Source organism: Hermetia illucens, chromosome 2, assembly GCF_905115235.1.
Source record: "Hermetia illucens chromosome 2, iHerIll2.2.curated.20191125, whole genome shotgun sequence".
Classification (NCBI taxonomy): Eukaryota; Metazoa; Arthropoda; class Insecta; order Diptera; family Stratiomyidae; genus Hermetia; species Hermetia illucens.
This window is the reverse complement of record NC_051850.1, coordinates 4,565,810-4,586,305: the sequence shown is the minus strand read 5'-3', so window position 1 is coordinate 4,586,305 and position 20,496 is coordinate 4,565,810. Positions and strand designations below refer to the sequence as shown.

The 20,496-nt window shown below is 45.0% G+C and overlaps 3 protein-coding genes across 3 annotated transcripts; 2 read left to right on the top strand and 1 right to left on the bottom strand.

The window, feature by feature from the left end:
* The first annotated feature begins 3,756 nt into the window (after positions 1 to 3,756).
* Positions 3,757 to 4,887, top strand: LOC119649146 (chymotrypsin-1-like). Its single transcript, XM_038051158.1, has one exon. The coding sequence runs from the start codon at positions 3,940 to 3,942 to the stop codon at positions 4,789 to 4,791; it is 852 nt and encodes a 283-aa protein (XP_037907086.1). The 5' UTR covers positions 3,757 to 3,939; the 3' UTR covers positions 4,792 to 4,887.
* Positions 4,888 to 7,361: 2,474 nt separating this feature from the next.
* LOC119647531 lies at positions 7,362 to 8,126 on the bottom strand. The gene has a single exon (XM_038048511.1). The coding sequence runs from the start codon at positions 8,124 to 8,126 to the stop codon at positions 7,362 to 7,364; it is 765 nt and encodes a 254-aa protein (XP_037904439.1).
* A 2,162-nt stretch (positions 8,127 to 10,288) lies between these two features.
* Positions 10,289 to 19,259, top strand: LOC119647527. Its single transcript, XM_038048510.1, has 3 exons — positions 10,289 to 10,386; positions 12,096 to 12,671; positions 18,404 to 19,259. Exons 1-3 carry the CDS (start codon positions 10,289 to 10,291, stop codon positions 19,257 to 19,259), a joined length of 1,530 nt encoding a protein of 509 aa, XP_037904438.1.
* Positions 19,260 to 20,496: the final 1,237 nt, after the last annotated feature.

The following is a 20,496-nucleotide window of genomic DNA, read 5'->3' as shown; positions in this document are numbered from 1 at the left end:
ACTGAGATCCTTCCTCCAAGAAGGAAATAGATTTTTTATATTCAAGGAGAACGCTGTTGATATTTAGTCTACATGCATCTATGCAGACCCTGAAGAAGGCAGTGGTACATAATTTTTCAGTATTAATGGGCGATTTTAGACTGCTACATTGGTTAGTGACGTAGACACGCCTGTTAGCCCAGGCTTCCTCCCTGTTACCGCAATAAGGATATCCAGGTCTCCACTTTATTGGAGCACTTCTCACGAAAGGCGGATGTGTAGATCTTGAATACTACCGGACTCGGAACACACCGTTGGGACAGGCCTATGCTAACCGAAGCCTGATGACCGCACATAGACAGTTGGCAGTTGCAGATGGTTCATCAAATCCACAGGATAATGTCAAAGAGAGCTTTACGTTTGACATCTTGTTCATCAAGGATGGCAGATTCATCTTATCATAAGCCTTACTGATGTCAATGGATAACCGAGGACATGTCTTTTTTGGCTTCTCTCGATAGAGATGTGTAGAAAAAGCTGATTGAGCCAGGAAGTGGCAGACCTGCGCCTCTTATAGGCGAAGCAGTTCTTGGGGTGAATATGGTAGTCCGGGAGGCAACGATTGAGTCTAGCTTTCACCGTAGAGTTTACAACTTTAGAAAACACATTTAGAAGCGAGATCGGTCAGAAGTTGTTTAAATCCTTCTGAGTTTTCCGCCCTTCAGAATCGTGACCAGTTTGAGGTCAGACCAGTCATCCGGAAGGGTCTGGTTGAGACAGATCTCATTCAGCGCCTCGAGGAGAGCTTTCCGCGCCGCAGGGTTAAGCCGTTGGGCGTAAGTGTATATGATCCCATCCGTGAAAGAGACAAACCACTTTCGGTGCTTAAAAGGATATCATGAAATCATCGATGGTATCATTATATCATCGGTAGAGAAAAGTTGAGTGACATATGGTGATACCTGAGCCAGAGAGAAAACATCAGAACCGGTGATGTAGTGGTCTATCACGAGGTTCAGGAAGTGGAGACTGTTCGTGACGTCCCAGGCGGCTAGATGCTCCTCATGATTTTGCAGCGATTTGAGTCGGTCAATCTGCCCCCAAAATTCTTGGGAGAAGTTACGTTCGAAAATGTTCATTATGTGTTGCGCTCCGAAGCCCTCTTCGCCTCCTTCACTGGACGGGTCCAGCTGTCTCTTGGATCGATGAAAACTAGGAAGTTATCCCGGTTTCAAATCCTTCTGAAGTTCCTAAAAGTCATCAGCTTTTCTAGGAAGAGAGGTTTTAACTCCACACATCACTAGGGTTTCTGGATCGAGCCCCTGCCATCTATTTTAGAATAGGGAATGAGATTTGATTTCTTTTTGTTTCAGATATGTTCTCAATACCTGAGGGAGGGGCAATTGTGGAAAACCTATTATAGAGGTGAGAGTAACCGATTTTAAACACTCTGATTTGGGTGACTTTGCTGCTTTCGACTAGAGATTGACGAGAGAAGGCGGAAGTTAGAGCTGCCAACAGTCTCCTCGAAGCAGCGACCCTTAGGAGAATGAACGGAGACTCCAGTGAGCCCTGCGCCGGCATTCAGATCCGTTGCTAGGAGGATATTTTGTCTGATATCAAAGAAATTGATTGGTCCATTGAGTTCGGCAGTGATAACATTCCAATCAGTGGATGAAAGGAAATAGGCTGAGACTATTGTCAGGTTAGGACTTAGATTTGCTAAAAAATTATAGGACAAACGATTTCGTCCAGGGCAGAAGGAACTCGTCAGACGCTGCCTCACCTCTGCCCTGAGAGCAGCGTGACCGTGAGTGGCATCAGATGGAAAACGCTCCTTTATATATTTGGAAAAACACGCCAGGGGGTGGGGTATTTAATTTTGTGAAAGCGGATATACATGCTGAGAGTAATAGCGACTCCACTATTCTGGACTTGCCTAGTATGTCTTATCCTGAAATCCGGTTACGAGGGGAGTTTAAATTTAGGTTGAAAGTTGAGGATGTTGGGAGTCCTGAGTCCGCATACACTTGATGACGGACCGGACCACTAGGGAAGCAACTTACTTCCTCTCTTGTGGTCCACGGACTCCTCCTTTTTGGGTTAAGCACCCAAGTTCAAAAAGAAAAAATCTTGACTGACGGTTTCGTCCAGGGCAGAGGCAACTCATCAGACGCTGCCTCACCTCTGTCCTGGGAGCAGCGTGACCGAAAGTGGCGACAGATGGTAATCGCTTCATGAAAGCATAGAAGTCTAGAAATGATTAACTTTTCGGCAGGCTGAATATCGTACCATTTGCCACCTTGATGAAGTCCATGCCGTTGTTAATGTTGAGATTGTCCCTAGTACTTTTAAGGTCTAAAATTGCTTGGCTTCGTGGTGAGCTATTTGCTACCTGTTTTACGGTGTTAAGCATTTGCGATACCTTTTTTTGAATATTCGGAGATGAAAAAGTATGAAGGGCTATCGAAAACTGGAATAGTGTCTGTGGCCTGGGAGGAACTGTCTGGCTTACCCTGCCCCGCCTTGTCTTTTTGGGGAAAAGGTTTTCGTTCCGCGCAACAGTTGGAAAAAGTTCGGCTGGTTTTCCTATGGTAGCGTTTTGAGCGGCCACTAATTTGGGCATTTGTGATCCACAGCGTTGTGTTCAGAGCCCTTGTATAAAAGACAAGGCTTCCGTTGGAAAGCCTCCCCACATTTGCCCTCTTTGCCACAACTTTAACATTCTTCATTATTAGACTTGCAGTTTTTGTTGGTATAACCCAAACGAGGGGGGGGGGGGGCGGATTCTCAGAGTTCCTCTTGTTTAGGCGTGAGAACCTGGTCAGTTTAACGTCTCAGAAATCATCCTTGAGAATCTCATCCCCCGTGAAAACCAATAGGGCTCTTTTGATTATTCCGTATCGGTAGACGAAGTTATCTGGTATGAAGGGTTTTAGAAGGAGCGCTTTGACTTTAGAGTTCGGAAAAAAAATCGTTTGCATTCTCGGACCTGTCAAAGATTATTTTCACCCTTGCAATGCCTTTTATCTTAGGACTCCTAATTAACTCGTAGAATTTGAGCTCGTCCAGGCCCATTTTCCGGCCCTACTCGAGTGTGACTCCACCTACCAACACAGAGTAGCTTTTTCGACGAGAAAATGGTGAGTTTCCGGAAACTTTGGAAAATCACGTTTCACCTTCGGGTACTCTTTTTTTTGTTGGACTGTTTATGGATGGGGATATGGATCTATCTCCGATTGATCCAAGATTTTCCTTCTTAACTAAGCAGCCAAAAGCGCTTGGGATCCACGTTTACGAAGTCAGACTCTTACGTGGGAAAGGGACTCAGCCCGGCTTCATATATCATAGCTCCCCCCCCCCCCCCCCTCCCGCCCGGGGGGAACCTACAGGGTGTTTTGACTTTCGGAATTTCTGAAAATAAGGTATTTCTGCTTTTCATCCTGAAAAGTGATCGTACTTCCTGGTTGAAGTTCTTTTTTCAAATGGACCGTGATCATTAAAATGGCTTGAGGTCGAACTAAGTCGAGTTTGATTTTTGGGCTTAATCCAGGGGGATGTTGTCAGTCCTTGACGTAGTACGGACTATTCATTATGTGGACCCAACTAGCGGTTCTTCTATTGCACCTTTGCTTCTACTTCTTGATCAAGGTATTAAGCTCAAAACCTTGCAAGTTTTCTTGGATGGACGCCTCTTTACCTCTCATATCTTTCTGAGGTATCTTTCTTAACCGATTGAGATTTAAACTGTCATTGAGTAAGCCGTGATTTTTCATTCAGAATAAAAAGAATAAATTTTTTTTAAGGAAGATTTTTGAAGTTTCAGAAACAGTAAAGCTTGGTGTCAAAAGGATCATCAGACCCTCGCCAATGAAAACCCTCCGGAACTAGTTTCACTCAAATTGACTTAGTTTTAATTTTCAAATTTTAGCTCAGCGAAATTTTTAATTCTATATAAAAATGATCAAATTCGCGTTAATATTTTACTGTTTTGTGATTGGATTCGAGCAGGGAGCTTCCAAAAAACAAAGAATAATGAACGGCACTGAAGCAACACGAGGGCAGTTCCCTTTCATGATCTCAATTCAGTTGCCTTACGAAAGGAGGAATATATGTGGCGGAGCTCTCATCTCGGCAGGATGGGTTATGACAGCAGCTCACTGTACTCGCCACCTGTATATGCACATAGTTCTGATAGCTGGTCTCCTGGACAGTATCGATTTTGACGAAGGCTACCAGGTGCGAAGAGTCAAATCGGCCCACTTCCCCGGAGAATACCCAGCTCCAGGAAATGAACACGACATTTCCCTAGTTCAACCGACTGAATTGTTCAGTGAAACTCAATTCATAAAATTTTTGCCATATCAGCGATGTAACATTTCATTAGGAGACCATGTCACCATTATGGGGTGGGGGATCTTCAACCAGTACGGCGAAGCACCAAAAATTCTTCAGTGGGCATCTGCTGAAGTGAATGAAGTTGAAATTTGCGGGGGAGACGAAAACGAAGTGTTGACATCAGTATTTACGTGCATACGTGGAAATAAAAAATTGTCGATGGCAAGACAGGGCGATTCAGGGAGTCCGGGAATTTATAATGGGAAAATATTTGGTGTAGTTTCGATGGGAATTCCCACGGATAGCTATGGAACTTACTACACCAAAACTTCAACATATCATGATTGGATTCTGAGGACGATCGGCAAGGGGAGTGTGCGGACATTAAGAAAGGCTTCCAGAGGATGCTCGCTATTTGACTATAGCATTTGGTTTTACGTTTGCCTTGCTGCTCTGTTGAGAGTCCTTTATTAGAAGACAACATTTATTTATAATTTTAATTGTTATTACTATTTGATAATTATTCAATATATTGATACCTTTTCTAAATAAAAATCCTAAAATGTTTACGTCCATAAACATAGACGAACCAAAGGTGCCGCATCTTTTGGGTATTGTCAGAGTTCCAAATATTCGATGGTTTGTGCGGCACGACCTGGGACTTGTGCCTCAAAGACTAGACCCCAATACGTTATATCAGTTAGTGCTTCCACTGCTACGTTGCGTTTTCTATGGTAGCGTCAGGTAACTCAGAGCAAAAGCAGCTCCACAAGGGATCAAAAACTGATAAACACAAAATTTACCGCAATACCATCCGTCCTGTCGCCCTCTATGATTCTGAGTGTTGTTCGACTATAAAAGACAGTGAACCGCGTCTTGCGGTAATGGAGACGAAGATGTTAGGTTGGACTAGTGGTGTGACACCGTTTGATCACCTTCGAAATGAAGTGATCTGCGCTCTATATGGAATTGCAGCGATGGAGATGCAGATTGGTTTGAACATCGAAGTTGATATTGTTATATGCGTTCTGGTGTGTGGTGTACATAATTCAATTTGTTTTTCAGTTCGCTAACGTACTCCGACATGATGCCTGAATATCCCGGCGGTGTTCCGAATTTCAGATCTGCTGGCATCCCGATATTGTTTCCAAAACTTACTGGTTCGGGATTGCGTATACCTCAGACCACTTGCTGAAATAGTCCGAGATCACTAAAGTGTAACGGTTACCATCATTTGTTTCCGGGAATGGTCCTGCGACATCGATGGCGATACGCTCGAAGGGTACCCCCACATTGTAGAGCTGCATTTTTCCACGAGGTTTGTGTTTTGGGCCTTTGACAGACGCGCATGCATGGCATTTACGGCACCAGTCTTCAACGTCTTCTCGCGCGTGCATCCAGTAGAAACGCTCACGAACCTTCGCCAAAGTTTTGTTGATACCTAAATGTCCTCCGGTTGCGCCTTCGTGCAGTTCTGCCAGTACTTCCTTTACCCTGGAATGTGGAACTAGTAGCTGCATCCGATGTTGCTGACCGTCCGGTGATTCCCATTTCCGTTTCAGAACACCATTTTCAATATGCAGGGAGTCCCATTGTGCCCAGTAGCTCTTCAATGTGGCGCTTTTGTCCGATATATCCGCCCAGGCAGGACGCTGGCTCTTTTCCTTCGCTGTAATGATTAAACCGATGTCCTCGTCGTCCAATTGAGCCTTGCGTATTTCTTCCGCAGACCATCCAATTTCTGGTTCCACCGCTAACGCGTTGACTTCGATTTCGGTCGCCTTGTGTTCCGTCTTCCAACAATGTTTGGAATCCTGTGGAGATAATGCGTCAGCATTGCTGTGGGTGCGACCTTTCCGATGTACGATTTCATAGGCTCAGTCATAGGCTTGCAATCGTTCGATCCATCGGGCAATTTGTCCCTCCGGATTTTTAAAATTTAACAGCCATCGTAGTGCTCCATGGTCGGTCCGGACTATGAACTTCTGGCCATACAGGTATTTGTGGTAATGTTTGGTCGCCTCTACAACCGCCAATAATTCCCTGCGGGTGACGCAATAATTCCTTTCACTCTTTGACAGTACTCGGCTGTAAAATGAAATTGGTCTCTCCTCGCCGTCCACTTCCTGTGACAGTACTGCGCCTATCCCGATATTGCTGGCATCGGTGTCGATGGTGAAGGTTACTCCCGGTCGTGGATATTCCAGCATGGGTGCTTCGATCAGTTTAGCTTTGAGTGTATCGAACGCATTCTGGCATTGCTCGTCCCATTTGTATGGCCGGTGCTTCTCCGTCAGTTGATGTAAACATTTGGCGATTTGCGCGAAGCCCTTCACGAATCGTCGGTAATATGTGGCTAGCCCCAGGAAACTGCGTAGCTGACGTTTGTCTTTCGGTGTTGGCCAATCCTTTATCGCCTTGATTTTATCCGGATCGGTTTTAATTCCATCGGCAGAAACTGTATGGCCCAGATATTTTACTTCCTTAGCAAACAAGGTGCACTTCTTCGGGCTAAGTTTTAGGTTTGCAGATCGTAGCCTTAGGAATACTTCTCGAAGATTTTTCAGATGTTCCTCGAAACTCCGACCGATCATGATTATGTCGTCGAGATACACTAGACAAATTTGCCAGCTGAGTCCTCGAAGTACGCATTCCATCAGCCTTTCGAACGTAGACCGTAGACCGAATGGCATCACCACAAACTGCCATAGCCCCGATCCAACAGAAAAGGCAGTCTTTTCTCGATCGCTTTTCTCGATTTCCACTTGCCAGTATCCACTTATTAGGTCCAGAGTCGAAAACCATACTGATTCTGTAAGTGTATCCATAATGTCATCGATGCGCGGCAGCGGGTAGTTATCCTTCTTAATGACATAATTTAGTTGCCGATAGTCTACGCAGAATCGAGTGCTTCCGTCCTTCTTTTTGACCAAGACCACCGGTGACCTCCATGGACTATTTGATGGCTCAATTCCCTGTTTTTCCATGTCGGCCATCATTTTGTCGACTTCAGGTTGCTTAGCAAGTGGTAGTCGACGAGGTGCCTACCGGATAGGCTTTGAATCTCCAGTGTTGATTCGATGAGTTACCAGCTTCGTCCTTCCGCGATCATCGCTGCTTTCGGCAAAGCCGTCAGAAAACTCGTCCACTCCTTCAGCTGACAACCGGTTTGGTTCCAGAACCTCAGTAGATACTCGTCGCAATGGCACCTCAGCTTTCATTTCACTCGATTCCAGCCTCGTTATCGTTGCCACTGGTTCGCAGAGACCGATTACGTCACCCTGTTTTATGGCTACCGGCCTTTCCGATGTGTTTAGGACTCTTATCGGTATTACATTGTCGTCGCGTGGTTTGATCAGTATTCTTGCCAGCATTAGATTTTTGACGGCTGGCGTTTTCGTTGGCTCCACGAGATAGAACCTGTGGCCTTGCGGATTGCCGTCTATTTTTGCAGATATTAAACTTTCCGATAACGGTGAAATGGTCGTATTGCTGTCTATTATCACTCGCAGCTTTTTAGCTTCCATGTGTGTGATTTCTATCGGAACTTCGACGTTCTGCCACTTAAGGAGTCGCTCTTTGAAGTCGAGTGAGAAGCCGTGCGCTTTGAGGAAATCCATTCCGATGATGCATTCGTCAGTAATATTCGCCACTAGGAAATCGTGCCTGAATTCCAGGTCGCCAAGCTGAACCTTTCGGTTGACCTCTCCTAGTACTGGTACTGCTTCCCCTGTCGCTGTTCTAAGCACGTAGTTACTGGATCCAAATAACCTCACATTCGCTATGTCTGGCCTCAGAATCGACTTCATTGCGCCAGTGTCGATAGTTATAACTCGCCATTCGCCGTTGATCCGTCCGCTTAAGCTGAAGTCATGATCGTTTTTGTGAAGACGGGCGATTATGGTGGTGTTGTCGTCGGGGCCACAGATTCTATTAGCCAACTTCTGCCCCACGAAATTGGCTTTTACTCCTTTCCCGCTTCCTCGACGGGAGAAGCGGGAGAGGCAGAATTGCGCGCCGTTCGTCTGCGCATAGCTGCACAATGTTGGCAGAAATATGCCCGTTGTGGCTTTTTACAGTCACGTTTTAGGTGACCCTTTTCCCCACAATTCCAGCATATTGGTGCTCCTGCTGCCGATGACTCCTTTAAAATTTCGGCTCGTCGACACTCGCAGTCGTGAACCCGTTCTTCAGCTACCTCTCGAACTTTTGCAGCGGTTTTGCACTCCTCTCTGCTGGCTAGGTAGCGTAGGCTGTACGAGAGCGCCTGTTGGACAGAATTTCTCTGTTCGGCCATCGTCACGGCATGTTTCAGCTCAGGGTCTCGTAAAGCATTGATGAATGCGTCGACTCCTTGCACGGTGCGGCTTTCCGGACTCTCTGGGTAGCCAAGAAGTGCCAGCCTCTCGATATCCTGGGCAAGTTCCTGAAGTGTTTCACCAGGCTTCTGCACTCGTCCTCGTAGCTGAGATCGATAGACGGAGATTAGGTTGCTGTCACCGTATCGAGTCTCCAAGGCTGTGATAAGAGCACCATAATGCTCCTGTTTCTCTGCAGGAAGTGTTTGGAGGATAGCGGCAGCTGGTCCTTTTAATGCCAATACCAACGCGGTCGCCCGCTCCTCATCGGTCCAGCGGTTATGAATGGTGGCTGCTTCGAATTGCGTTTTGTATACGCCCCATGGAATTTGTTCGTCGAATATTGGGGCTTTCAGGCTCTTTACCGCTGCTCGTTCAATTGTCACGCTACCATTCTGCTGTATTCCCTCGAGCCGCTGGGTTAGTTCCTTGATTCTGTCATCAACTTCCTCCTTGAGCTGCAACGTTCGTTTGTCGACTTTCTCGATTTTGTCATTTAGGCCTTCTTCCGTTTTCCGGATTTCCTCGCGGACTTCGCAGAACCTCGAATCGATTTTCGCCAGTTGATCGGTAATAACCGTCGTCTTTGTTGCCTGCTCCTCGAATCGTTGATTCATCGACACAGTTTGTTCTTCGAGGCGTTGATTTATCGATGTTGTTATTGATGTTGATTGCTCCTCGAATCGTTGATTCATCGCTGATGTTATTGGATTTATCGATACAGTTTGTTGCTCGAGTCGTTGATTCATCGTCGATGTCATAGCTGACAGCATTTCCATTATTTTGTCGGTTTTGGTTGGTGCCTGCTCGGGGGATTGTTCAGTTTCCGAGTCATCCGATAATTCTTTCGCTTCCGGGAATTTGTAGGTATCCGGGTCGAATCCTTCGTTCGTGAGGGCTTCTATTAATTCCGCTAAAAGGCTGGCTTTATTACCTCGCATCGGCAATCCTCGTTTCGCGAGCTCAGCCTTTAGCTCACTCACCTTAAGCGAATAAATATCTCGCGGCATTTCCGACTATTTACACTGCTCTGTTTTTTTTTCACACAGTTCAGAGTCACTCACAGTCACTTTTTCTTTTTTTAATCCCACTTCTGACACCAATGTTATATGCGTTCTGGGTTCGTTTGGATTAAAAAAAAACACTATTTTCCGTTTTATTTACACACACACTTTATTTTACTAATTCAATTTAATCGCGGTTATACTAATTTCGTACTCTCGCCGGATTTCCTCGCAGTCTGTGGAACCTGTTAGTGTGGAACTTGTCAAACTTGTCAGTGTCAATTCGATTTGTCAGTTAGTGTTTGTTTTGTGTTTAGCGTGTTTACGACAATATTAACCGATCACTGGATGGGATTTTTAGGGATTTCTACTCATCAAAGTCACCTCCTTCTCTTCCCGTATAGAACCTTCTTAAGGCTTATTGAAGTGAAGGGCAGCAGTGTGAAAGGAACAATTCGATTTTAAATGCATGGAACACTGTCCATTAATCATTCAATGGTCGCTTAGGATTTCCTTGAGCAGACCACCAACGGATCGGCGAAAATACGTGGTGTATATGTTTACAGCTGCTACGTCCTACAAATTCTGGCACTGCCTGAATTCTAGGAAATGCTTGACAATCTTGTTCCGGGCGCAATAGGAAAAAGTCCAAAGTTGATTGCCGGTGACTTCAACGTTTGGGCATTTCATTGGAAAGCGAAGCAAATGTAAAGCGGCTTTTGCGCAGTTGGCTATCTTCTTTGCTAACGAAGATCACGTAAACACCTTTCTGAAGGGAAGATCTGGCTCAATTGTAGACCTGACCTTCATCAGCCCCACAGCGATCACCAGGTAATTCTCTTTGAATTATGTGGGGAACCACTGGAACTTTGGCGGACCACAGCCTACTTCTGGGTTGCTTATAGCCAATGTGATGAACTTGATCTTACTCTATGTAGCCCCAGTTTGGAAAAAGACATTGCAGATATTAGCTCACGCTCATAAACCGAGTGCAGTCTTCAGGAGGGCAGCCTCAAGGGTGAGATCTGCCTTAGTGGATGCTGCATTTGTCATCCTGGGAATGATATCGATTGATATCTTGGCAGATGAGATGACTAGCCTACCTCTTCCTTATCGCAGAGAAAGAACGACGAAAGGGAGAGACCTATAAATAGATAGCAAGAGCATTGGGAAAGGGAGGAAAGGGTCGGTGGACACACAAGCTCATCTCTGCCATCAAAAACTGGTTGGAGAGACGGCACGGTAGTATTAATAAAAATCCTACCCAGTTCTTCACTGGGCACAGTGGATATCGCTAGTACCTATACAGGTTTAAACTGAAGACGTCACTCGATTGCCCAAGTTGTGATGGAGCCCTATAGAACCCACCCATTCCCCCACTGTCAAAAATTTGTGGAAAAAGGAAGAATCTAGAGGAGGCTCTCTCTTATTCAGATCGGATTGACTATTCGGCTACGATTTGATTTTACCAACGGTTTATGATTGGGTTTTGGAATGTGTGATTGCTTTTTGCCGGCTTTGGCTTGTTTCAACTTCAGAAAGAATTTTGGGGTTAAGTCAGGTAACTCAGGTAAGATGATAGGGCTCCGGGAAGAACTCCTCTCCCTCCCGTGGCGCTATAGACACTCTGGTAAGTGTGGCGCAAATGAGTATGGATCCGGTGTCGGATTAATACTTACGACAATCACTAGGCACACCGTCATTCCTTGGGAGCCGACTTCTGGTTTAGAGTGGGGAATATAGTGCCGTATTAGGCATCAACGAAGACTTCCGATTAGGGTACGAGAATAAGGCCTTCTATGAGTAATTAAATGCAGAACGAACGAGGTCGTCCCTTGATGGTCACTTGGCTTCGCTCGCGTATTCATTCCGCTTCTTTTCGTAGGAGTGGAGAACCTCAATCTCCAAACCTCATGACGGTTGGCTTTCAGGGTTCGGCCGGACTTGAGCCGCCCCGGGGAATTTGGGTGAAAATTGGACTTTTTTTCTTTTTTTGCTGGAATTGGAGGTTCTTACTATCGCGGCAATGGGGGGGGGGGGGGATAGAGTGTGACGTGTTCGAACTTCGGTACCTTAATTTACCGTTGAGGAGCTTGAGAGCCCACATCCCTTTTGAATTCATCAGGTTTACTAAAGACTCCAGAGATTTCTAATAAAGTGAGACGCCTAGCTCTACCAGGTGTGCCGTATTTTTAAGCCTATTAATTTTAGTACAGGCTCTAACTAGTTTTTGTTAAAACTACTTACACTTGAATAAAATTCGCAAAGTGTCTAGCCAACTTGAACTTGCCCCGAACGATCTGAAACAAGGCTGCAATGCGTGCAAATGCCAAGCAACTCATTATTTTATTTTACTTTATTTGAGCAACATGCCAAATTTTTCGTTATTTTTTCTTTTATTTTTTCCGGCCCTTAGTCCTTATGGAACCTACGGGAGTGACCAAGGAGATTTAGACCGCGGGGAATATCCCTTCGTAGTAAGCTTGCAATTTGCAGGCGACTATAGAAATCTTTGTGCTGGCACGTTACTTACGGAGTCTCTTGTTCTCAGCGCCGCCCATTGCGTTGAGCATAGTTTCGTCAATAACCTAATCGTGGTTGCAGGCATTCGAAATGCAGAAAATTGGGAAGGAGGCTACCAAAAGAGCGAGGTAGCAAAAGTAGTTACACCCGGTCCATATCCGAATCCTGAAAATGTAAACGATATCGCCATTCTAACCTTGAAAAATAAGTTTCATGAAACTCGGTTCATTAAATTCCTGCGATTTCAACCGGCAGAAGTGACAGAAGGGGATGAAGTTGCTGTCGTTGGATGGGGCGTAAATTCCGTAAACAATAAAGTTCTACAGTGGCTCAAGGCTAGAGTAACAGATCTCGATACTTGCGGTCCAGCCCCCGTTGACGATGACTTCTTTGTGTGTATCCAGAGGGTTTCCCAAACATCGCAGGCGAGACAGGGTGATCCAGGAAGTCCGGCATTCTTTAAGGGCAAGTTGGTTGCGGCGATTTCAATGGGTATTCCTGCGGGAAACAGTAGTGCCTTTTTCTCTGAAATGTCAAGTTACCACGACTGGATTTCAAACAAACTGAAAGAAAACCGGGCTGGCTCTGAAGGCATAATAAGCTTGGCGCTTCCGCAAATTGATCAGTTGTTACTTTACTTTCTTTTTTTAATTTTGTTTTAACGAGTTTTGAGGTATTATTCAAAGTAAGACGAAACAGCTTGGATACGGGCATTATTTGATGTGCTAAGAAAATGGCTTCGTTAAAAATAAGAACAGAATCTTCTCTTATGTGATGAACCTCAAAATTATTTTTTTTTGAAGTAAATTTATCGATGTGAAATTCTTAATAAAGACTTGCAGTTTTATTATCTGTGCATGGCATAAGAGTTGGGGGGAGGGGGTTGTTAGGGTCCACCTTGTTCCTTCCCCGGAAGCAAAATATTGGGTAATTCGGGCCGTTGAAATATGCAGAAACCGGGCTTTGTTCGTGGGTCCGAATTTTCCATTGAAATGCATTTGTATATCCTTGGGCCAGGCCTGAGGAGAGGAAGTGCAAAGAGAGGAGGGGGAGGGGGGGGTTCGCGAGCCTGGGTTTTTTTCCGGAGGGGGGGGGGGCAAAAAAGAAATTTGACTGAAAAAGTGATAGTAAGTGGACGCGCATTATTTTCACTTCAGACCCATATCATTTTCATCCCGGGGCTTGTTGGCCACAAGACTTTGGGCCGGGACTTTCTCTTTACGGCCCCTTCCTGGGCTGCCAATTTTGAAAGTTGCATAAAATTTTTGCCGCCTCTCCCAGTGGCACTCCTATCTTGGCCGAAAAGAGATAGGGCTGCGGTCCGTAAGTTCGTCTTCCATATTCGAAGGCATGTCTTCGCAATTATTGATACCATTGAGAAGGGCAAATTTTCCGGAACCAGTGCGGCAACTGTCTCCCAAATTCATACAGGGCACGTGTCAAGAGGGGTCGTTTTCTCTTTAATTGTCGACAGTATTGACAGGAAAACCACGCCCAAGAGGAGGTGCGTTGTCTCAGGCCGGAGATTACCTCTTCACAAAGATGTTTGAAGCAATCTGCGTGTCTATGACAATATTGTGGGGTTCAGGCTGATTTCAAGAGAGACTTTCAGGTTCCTCCTCTCTGAGGAAACTCGTGGAAAGTAGGACATGAAATGCTATGGGTTCTCAGGTGTGCAAACACATTCAGGGCCTTGTCGTTCTGGGGTATTCTGTATTCTTGTCAGACAGACATTTTCGTAATAACACACTCTGCCTCGCTTGAGATTGTCCTGAAGGGGTTGCGCACCGTTTGCGCTACTAAGCGGTAAGTACTCCTCCCAGAGCGGGTACTGCAGATAATAGCCTAGAGCAAACCACTCCAGCTGCAAGTAATTTGCGACGATGTATGTCGTCATTGGTGCTAACGATGAGCTGGTACTTGGCACTTTCTCAGTGACATGGTCCAACTGTTCCTTGAAATTAATCCTCGCGTTAATGATTACCCGCAAGTATTTGACAACCGCGTTTAGATTGTTAGGCCAACGATTATTATTATTATTCTTAATCAAGATCCCCTCTTTTTGTCAAGTGGAACCATTCCCGACTACGCTTTTATGGTGCTAATGATTTTATTAGCTTACATTTGATCATCTTCAAGAGTGTGCCTACTTCGGCACGGGACGAACAAAGACCCTATTTTACATCATGTTCCACAGGAGACGACCTGGCAACCCAGCGAAACTCACGCAGCTGCGATTCGGGGAGAAGGGAGTGGATTTTTCAAGGAGGATGTGGAAGCCAGGAGAAAGGTGGTACTTCGAAAAAGGAAAGATCACATTAAACGGTCCCAGGAAGGAGACCATATGTTGGGAGTTAAGAAATGCAAGGATGTAACGACGGACAAATTCTTGAGTCAAATTGGAAAGTCTTTAAGGTACGAAGCTGACATAAGGGTCAGCCGACTGGAGATCACTATAGTCTGCAAGGATATACATGAAAAAGCAACTCAATCCTATCGGACTACAAGAGTTACCGGTGAAGATGCCATGGAGAGTTTACGGTGGAACACCAACCGTCGTCTGTTGTGTAGCAGGAAGACTTCTAAGTCTAAGAATAGGCTGGGTTATGTGTCTGCTTAAGGATCGGGTGACACTGGAGCGACGCCTTAGATGCATTTACTTTGGTCACATTTCCAAGGCATGCAATAGTTCAAATTACTGCTGCTGTGTTTCATCCAGCACTAAACTTGCCGAGTACTAGCAGAATGTTGAGGCTCTGTTTCTGGAAGTAAGAGGACGTTGGCCGAAAATTATAGCGGAGGATTTTAATGAAGTCGGATAATGAATGTGATAGAACATATTTTGCTTGAAGCATTGGCAGAGCTAGGGGAGGTTCTCGGAAATGTTGGGACCTTGTAGAATTTCAGAAAAAGGGGCTAGGAGTCTACAGTGGACCTAAAATACGCGAACGCCTCTTTAGAAAGCAAAGTTGCCTGGCAAGTTAGTGAAGATTACACTTACAGTGACCACTAGGTAAACTGCATGGAATTCAAGAGCGAATCAACTTGGAAGAAGAGCAGAACCGGATGGTTTGCCTGGGTGAAAGCTTTTGGGGGCACACGTTTTTGACAGCGTTGAAGCCCGACATATCTCGGGATGATACGCGCAAATCGCTCGGTGGGTGACGACAGAATGCATTGCTCAGAAGGCAATTGCTCCCCAGTAGGCAACCCAACTACTGATGGAATGATGAAATCGCATGTTTGCGAGGTATATGCTTCCGGGCAGGGAGGCCTCACAAGAGTCTTAGGGTCAAGCCAAGTAGCGACGGTCTTTTATAGAGCCGCTTAAAAGAGGCCATTCAGGGGAGGAAAAAATTGCTTGAGACAGTTTTTGCGACTGTACCAATATAATTTCTCAGGGAGAAGCCTATAGGGTAGGCCTTTGGTGACCTGCTCACACCTTCTGAAAAAGATTGTTGGTATCCTGTTTCCCATTACGAAAATAACGGAAGGCAAACGGTGTTCCAGCTCATAAAGTGCTTATACCTGCAGTAACTGAGGAGGACCTGTAGAAAATATGTGGTGAGTCGGTGATAACAAGGCCCCAGGTTTGGATGGCATCCCTAACCTAGTTTTGAAACTGGCAATGAAGACTGGGCCCAACCTTCTCGTCAACACTTTCGAAGCATTTCTAGAAGAAAGAATATTCCCTACTCATTGGAAAAAGCAAAGGTTGGTGTTGCATCCCAAACCAAGATCCAACATTATTTCGTTCGATCTGCCTGTTGGATACAATGGGAAGGATGATGGAGAGAGTCATCTGTACTAGACTGTCACCGATCATTGGAAGCAGCAATGGCTTGTCGGAGTTTCAGTACGAACATCGGGGCGCCAATTAGGCGATGGTTGCAATAAGCATGTTGGAGGATCTGGCAAAAGGTTTAAAAGCTTCCTGGTCGTTGTTATACCGTGTTGGTATCAGATGTCCAAAATGCTTTCAACTCCACCAACTGGAACCCAATCAAAGGGGCGTTGGCTGATATAGGTATCCTGGGATATTTAACGAGTCTGGCTGGAAATTATCTCTCAGAAAGGACTCTCTAGTACGGGATCGAGGAGGGCTTCCAAGAGTACATAGTTACAATGGGGGTACTGCAGGGCTCGCTAGTGATCCTCTGATGTGGAATGTGATGTATAATATTGTGCTTGTTCTTCCCGTCCCAGAAGAGGCTAGGATTTCCGGTATTGCGGATGATTTAGTTTTTACCATGAAGCACTTAGAGAATGTGGAGGTCTACGCGACGAAAACAGTGAGAGTGGTGAAGTCGTGGCTCCAGAGAGCTGAGTTTACCTTGGTGGATGAGAAAACGGAAGCGGGCATAGTAACGAACACTAGAAAGAAGAGCGCTGTAAAAGTGAGAGTCGGTGGACACACGGGCGATTCAAAGCTGGCTATCAAATACCTTAGGGTGATTATGGATGCTAAACTGGATTTTACACCTAGAGTTTTCATGTCAAAAGGCAGCTTCCGAAAATGTTGCCGAAGGCGAAAACAAGACATTATAGCTAGGTACGTTTGAGTGGCCGCTCCGAGAAGTCCAATTAGCGCTGTGGGGTGCCGTTTTTATGCCACAAACTCCTAAGACCCTGTCTCCTGGTATCAGAACAGAAAGGCCAAGTCCTGTCAGCTCAGATCTTCGGAGTCTGCCCGTTGAATTCACGAGCTCTCCCACCCAGTGACCGTAGCCTGACTCTGCTAGTGAAAACTGGAAAATAAAAACAATATAACGGGTCGACCTAGCTAGTGGAGCTGCGAATTAAGAGCGCTAAGACGTTCCTAATTAGATTACTCCACACCGAGTCCAGGCCGTAGAAAGGAAATCTTGGCCTGGTAAGTGAAAATTATACTGATCTGGGGTGAAAATTGTCCGGACTCCATATTATCCCACTTTTTCATTGAACTGTCTATTCCGGGTCCGCGAGACCACCCCAGGCCGGAGGGGATTCCCGTCTCTTGTTAGACCTGACCGAGGCCGTTTCATTCAGTCATCTTCAAGGGATCATACGACGAGCTGCGGATCCCTTTTGTATGTCGCCACGGAGCACGAACGTTACTTATCGGTAATTTTGAGCGGACCAAACTAACTCCTCCCAAAAACTAAGAAAGAATCTTGGCAGCAGTTAGAAGGTTTGCCGGTCCACCCTCGATCAATGGTTCAATATGCTGGTAATTTTGGCTGTGACAATGAACCCGGAATTCATCATTAGCTCGGTCAAGAACGAAAACTGCTCTGCGCAGCTGTGCTCAGATAGAATTTTCTAACGTTTTTCATCAAGCCGGTCTCGGTCCAACAATAAAAGTCCCCGTAATATCCTCGCCTTCGTATTGTCATTTGCAAGCATAACCTTCCGCCTGGAGATGCTTTTCCAATATAAAGCATAATTAGGTCTACAGCCGCGCCATGCCATGCATGACGGTAGCAACAACAAAAAGAAGATGTTAATGATCATTTTGGAATATTGGGGAATCTCCATTTTAGAATTGAAAATATTTAAATATATTTTAGGTTTTTGGGATATCTCAAAGCTGGGAGGGATTTGCAATTAAAATTATTAAAAACAAAATGGAAATTTTCATATTTAAAGAAGGAAATTAAAAGGAGTTTAATGAAGAAGGCTGTGGTACAGAAGGTCGCGGTTCAAATCTCACTGGTGGCAGTAGGATTTGTATCGTGATTTGACGTCGGATACCAGTCGACTCAGCTGTGAATGAGTACCTGAGTCAAATCAGGGTAATAATCTCCGGTGAGCGCAATGCTGACCACATTGCGTCCTACAGTGTAGTGTAAAAATGCGGCCTTGAATGAAGTGCTGTAACACACTTCAAGGCCCTGATCCAAAATGGATTGTTGCGCCAACGATTATTATTATTATTATTACTAATGGAGAAGCTAAGGGGTGCTCAATAGTGAAAAAGGAAAAATGCTGCATATTAGCAAATGCTTTTTCCGTCAACTTGTCACTGGACACTGGTCGCGAAATCAACACCAGGCAGATTAATCGAGCAGGACGAGTATGCAGTTTTTTAACTATCAAAGTTGAAAGGATTCTCGACGTACGGAGAACATTTTAAAGTTTTAGAGGTCATGGTGTTCAGATTCAAAAGTCTCAGTCTTTACGGCCTAATTTAATCCAAATTTTATTGTTACGAAATTTTAGAAATCAAAGCGAAATGACCAGATTCTCATTAATTATATATTTTCTTGTGCCGATTGGTTTCACAGATAAAACTCCGGACAATCAAAAGATAATGAATGGTCGCGATGCACACCGGGGCCAATTTCCATTCATGATTTCTATCCAAAAGTTGGGTATGAGGAAAAGTCTTTGCGGAGGAGCCCTTATTGCATCGGATTGGGTTCTGACTGCGGCTCACTGTTCAGTTGCTTTAGGTCTTAACATGGTCCTAGTAGCTGGCACTATTAATAGTGTGAAATTCGACAAAGGATATCAAGAACGACGAGTCAAGTCAATTTATTATCCCGGCAATAGTTCTGGCCCGGGGATATTGAACGATATTTCTCTGGTTCGCCCGAACAAGAGGTTCACCAGGACTAAATTCATTAAGGTCCTACCATATCAACGATGCGATGTTTCGATAGGAGATCGTGTCCTTATTATGGGATGGGGTACCTTTAATAAGTCAGGTGAAATGGCAAAAATTTTGCAGTGGGCAGAGGCTAAGACAAATGAATTTGACGTTTGCGGTGGAGATGCACCCTTGCTGAACCACTCAGGATTTGCCTGCATCCGCGGGGATAACAAAAAGTTGACAATGGCAAGAAAGGGCGATTCGGGAAGTCCTGGAATTTATCGTGGAAAGATATTTGGTGTGGTATCGATGGGAATTTCGATGTTTAGTTATGGAAGCTTGTATACCAAAACTTCGCCGTATCATGATTGGATCGTAAGTATTGTACCGAGAAATGGGAATGGTGAAGAAATGAGGACGTTGTACGAAGCGGTTAGCTCTTTTCTGATAGTGTCAAGCTTTGCATTCCCTGGATTGCTGTAAGGATACAATATTTTCAACTGAAAGTATGGACAATTATTGTAATTATGTATTTAATAAATTAAAACGAAATTATAGCATTTCGAGGGAAAAAGGAACAATAAACATTGCAAAAACTGACGCCTTTTCCTGTGCCCAGGCACTCTTTATTTATGCGGAGTAGAAAAGCTATTCAGCTGGAGTTCCTCCTCCTTTTTTCTTACTACCCGGTCACACATGGCGATCTTGGGGAGTTGAGAGCTACCAGTCTCCCGGTAATTTCGTCGTATGAGATTATCTGAAGTTTTACGCCGTTCCATGCATCGCTAATTTCCTTCTGGAACTGACTCTTGAGGAAGAACCCAGCGAATCTCGGCTTCTTCGCTAACTTCTAACGGCCGATATTCTTGTCGACCCTTGTTCCTTGGGATCTCACATCGTTTCGGAGTAGGAGTACTGTGGCCCGGTCTGTCCAATCCAACGACAATGGTTTCAAGGCTGGAAGCCGCTAGTGCGTCCGGAGGTGCCTTCTGTTGGTTCCAGCGCAGCAGTGCTACCACTGGCACCGAATGTACTATCCTCGACGACTACTATCTCCTGTCTGAATGCTACCCTGGTTAACTCGGCCAGCAGGGTAAGGGTCTTACTTGTAACTGAAGATGCCAAGGTACTCAGAATCCACATACCAGCGACCAAGCTCCCCACTTAACCATACAGCCCCGGCGTATTCCACCTTGACTTCATCCTCCACCAGATCCGCTTGCCTCTGAAATATGACCAGCAGACAGAAGAAGACTTGCTGGTACGCCAATGTACCACAGACAGGATTGGGGGAAGTGATCATTGGCACTATATGATTTAACGCATATGAACTGATAAACCAGGGTCCGATTTTAACACTTGGTGGCATGGGCAATCGTGGATGTTTAAAGTTAGTCCCTACCGTATAGGCTGAATCCCACAATCTTTTTCCGGTGCATAGCGGTAGTAGTCCAGACTGAATGCGGGTCTAAAAACCTGTTTAACACTCTTGCGATACTCAACCTACTGAGGAAATTTATCCTGTTCCATATGCTCCAGAATAGATATGCACAACTAATGTCCGTCAAATTTTTAAATCAAAACTCTTTTCAATTTCCGAAATTGTTTTAATATTCTATTGAATTTCCACAATATTTAAAATTAGTTGACGTCAATCGAAAAGATTCAGATTAGAAGAAATTATCTTCCAAAAACATTAAAAATATAAATAATGGAAAAC